Genomic DNA, 3,536 nt, shown 5'->3' with positions numbered 1-3,536 from the left:
TACTTCCTCTTATGAAAAGTTCATTAGCTGCTATCAATATTTCGCCAATATCTTGTTGGGATTTTTGGTTTCGTTAATACTTGTTTATTGAGAAATACCATCTGACATCAACATATTGAACCCACTCCATTTTCATTTTGTTTAGGAACAGCCATCCTGATTTTCATCTACAACGGATCGAACTCTGTTGAGAAATACGATGAAGGTAATATTGTTTTACATCATAGAACCAGCTTTACATTGCTGTGGTATTAATTATACGATATAGAAATTACCTCTTAACATTAAATCCCCTAGTGTGACGATATAACATTCCTTGTTTAATAGAACTGTGCCAAGTTTAGTTAGATGGTACAACACCTCGTGAAATCAAATACAGATAACTGAATGTTAGATATGCTTTAGAAATTGGTCGGATTAGATAACGGCAGTTGAGGTTGTGAACTGGAGTGCTTGTAAACCATGAGAAGGTTTAGACCAAATAACCAATATTTTATTATATTATTTGAAACTTAGAGCAGAGCAATAGTAATGTTAATGACACGTGTTATAAATAGATCAAGGTTTGATGTAATCTGCAGTTTCAATCTGACCAGACAACTGCCAACTGTGACAGTTCACAAGCTGTTGGACACGATGATTTCGTATGCTGCATCATCTAACAATTCAGGGCTTATGTCATAAATAGATCAAGGCTGATGCAATCTACAGTCTCAATCTGGCCACAAAGAACTGGCAACTGTCACAGTGAGCAAGGTTAGGCTGTTTTGACCCAAAGCTGCCCAAGAATCCAGGACCAAAGACCTTTGACTACAAAATTATCGGACTAAGCATAGCGATCACACAACAAGATGCTGAATTCAGATTAACTACCTCTTGAACATGAATAATCAATTTCATCTGAGCATAAATACCTCGTTTTACGTACTATGGTTTTAATACTTTGATGTGGATAAAGTTAGGTGTTGAAGCATGAAATCTATTCCTCGTGAAACCTTTTGACTGTTCTTTTCAGTCGGCCAGTAGAAGTAACCATTTCATATAATATATTTTTGAATATAAAAAAAAATATAGGAAACTACTTATAATGCTTACATGTACATGAAGGTTCTTAATTCAAATATATATGAACAATTCTTAAGAGGTACAATATCTGCAAAAAAACAACCTCTCTCCTTCTTACCCTCCTCTAAATTGAATTATTACTTCCTCGTGCATTGACCCTTATTCTAACGATTTTCTATGACCTGGAAATGTACCCTCATTGATATCCATTATTTTTAAACTAGATCTTTGCTCTTTATTCGATTCTTTATTGAAGTTTTATTGATACTTCGCACCTTTCAACTAGGCATATGATTGACCCACTGTTCAATACCCTCAAATGTAGGACGTTTGTCGGTGGGTGGTAAAAAATAGAAATATTAGGCCGAACCGAACCCAGGCTATAAAAAAAACAAAAGAAAACTTCCAGCAAGTTATTACAGAATTTTGTCTGATCCGTTAGGGGGCAGAAACGTAAGACAAAAACACAAATTCATTTTATTTCATAAACACAGATTGAATGTAGATTGCCTTCCTACAAAATTTTCCCTCTTGGACACTGCGTATCGTTACTCGTCTTCATTAGCTCAATCAGGTGCAAAAAAAGAAAGGCATAAAACAACCTTTTCGTTTATTAAATTTTCTTTTCAATTATTGACAGCTTCATGTAACAAAATTTCATTAATGAATGCGTACAAATTTGAATACAACCTGAACGTTTTAATGTATTCTCTGATGATTTATTGCCTCTTTCTTAATTAACTGACCTAGAGAGAAAATACTATAATCATTCGTTTTACGTTTCCTTAAAGTTGAGTATGCCACTAAGACGTTTAGACAGAATACGGCTAAAACTCGAAACCTCGACGTCATAACCAGAGCGCTAGGTTGGGTGCTGTTTTCGCTGGGTTGGGTGCTGTTTTCGCTGGGTTGAGTGCTGTTTTCGCTGGTTAGGTGCTGTTTTCGCTGGATTGGGTGCTGTTTTCGCTGGGTTGAGTGCTGTTTTCGCTGGTTAGGTGCTGTTTTCGCTGGGTTGAGTGCTGTTTTCGCTGGTTAGGTGCTGTTTTCGCTGGATTGGGTGCTGTTTTCGCTGGGCTGTGTGCTGTTTTCGCTGGGTTGGGTGCTGTTTTCGCTGGGTTGAGTGCTGTTTTCGCTGGTTAGGTGCTGTTTCGCTGGATTGAGTGCTGTTTTCGCTGGTTAGGTGCTGTTTTCGCTGGGCTGTGTGCTGTTTTCGCTGGGTTGAGTGCTGTTTTCGCTGGGTTGAGTGCTGTTTTCGCTGGGTTGTGTGCTGTTTTCGCTGGTTATGTGCTGTTTTCGCTGGGTTGAGTGCTGTTTTCGCTGGTTAGGTGCTGTTTCGCTGGGTTGTGTGCTGTTTTCGCTGGTTAGGTGCTGTTTCGCTGGTTAGGTGCTGTTTCGCTGGGTTGTGTGCTGTTTCGCTGGGTTGTATGCTGTTTTCGCTGGTTAGGTGCTGTTTTCGATGGGTTGGGTGGTGTTTCGCTGGTTTGTGTGCTGTTTTCGCGGGGTTGTATGCTGTTTTCGCTGGTTAGGTGCTGTTTTCGCTGGTTAGGTGCTGTTTTCGATGGGTTTGGGTGCTGTTTCGCTGGGTTGGGTGCTGTTTTCGCTGGTTAGGTGCTGTTTTCGCTGGGTTGAGTGCTGTTTTCGCTGGGTTGGGTGCTGTTTTCGCTGGGTTGAGTGCTGTTTTCGATGGGTTTGGGTGCTGTTTCGCTGGGTTAGGTGCTGTTTTCGCTGGGTTGTGTGCTGTTTTCGCTGGTTAGGTGCTGTTTCGCTGGGTTGTATGCTGTTTTCGCTGGTTAGGTGCTGTTTTCGCTGGGTTGAGTGCTGTTTTCGCTGGGTTGAGTGCTGTTTTCGCTGGGTTGAGTGCTGTTTTCGCTGGTTAGGTGCTGTTTTCGCTGGTTAAGTGCTGTTTTCGCTGGTTAGGTGCTGTTTTCGCTGGTTAGGTGCTGTTTCGCTGGGTTGAGTGCTGTTTCGCTGGGTTGTGTGCTGTTTTCGCTGGGTTGAGTGCTGTTTTCGCTGGGTTGAGTGCTGTTTTCGCTGGGTTGAGTGCTGTTTTCGCTGGGTTGTGTGCTGTTTTCGCTGGGTTGTATGCTGTTTTCGCTGGTTAGGTGCTGTTTTCGCTGGGTTGTGTACTGTTTTCGCTGGTTAGGTGCTGTTTTCGCTGGTTAGGTGCTGTTTTCGCTGGTTAGGTGCTGTTTCGCTGGGTTGAGTGCTGTTTTCGCTGGGTTGAGTGCTGTTTTCGCTGGTTAGGTGCTGTTTCGCTTGGTTGTATGCTGTTTTCGCTGGTTAGGTGCTGTTTTCGCTGGGTTGAGTGCTGTTTTCGCTGGGTTGTATGCTGTTTTCGCTGGTTAGGTGCTGTTTTCGCTGGGTTGAGTGCTGTTTTCGCTGGGTTGAGTGCTGTTTTCGCTGGGTTGAGTGCTGTTTTCGCTGGGTTGAGTGCTGTTTTCCCTGGGTTGGGTGCTGTTTTCGCTGGGTTG

General features: G+C 42.4%; 1 protein-coding gene across 1 annotated transcript; it reads left to right on the top strand.

Annotated features, from left to right (window-relative positions):
* Nucleotides 1-2,237: 2,237 nt before the first annotated feature.
* On the top strand, nt 2,238-3,401 carry LOTGIDRAFT_86619 (hypothetical protein; the record flags this gene model as incomplete). The annotated part of the gene is made up of 4 exons (XM_009060345.1): nt 2,238-2,354; nt 2,696-2,927; nt 3,024-3,172; nt 3,270-3,401. Coding segments are annotated over 4 exons (630 nt in total), but the record flags the coding sequence as incomplete, so codon positions are not given.
* Nucleotides 3,402-3,536: the final 135 nt, after the last annotated feature.

Source organism: Lottia gigantea (assembly GCF_000327385.1).
Source record: "Lottia gigantea unplaced genomic scaffold LOTGIsca_42, whole genome shotgun sequence".
In the NCBI taxonomy this organism is placed as follows: Eukaryota; Metazoa; Mollusca; class Gastropoda; family Lottiidae; genus Lottia; species Lottia gigantea.
Note: the sequence above shows the minus strand (reverse complement) of the source record. Positions and strands in the feature narration are given on the sequence as shown.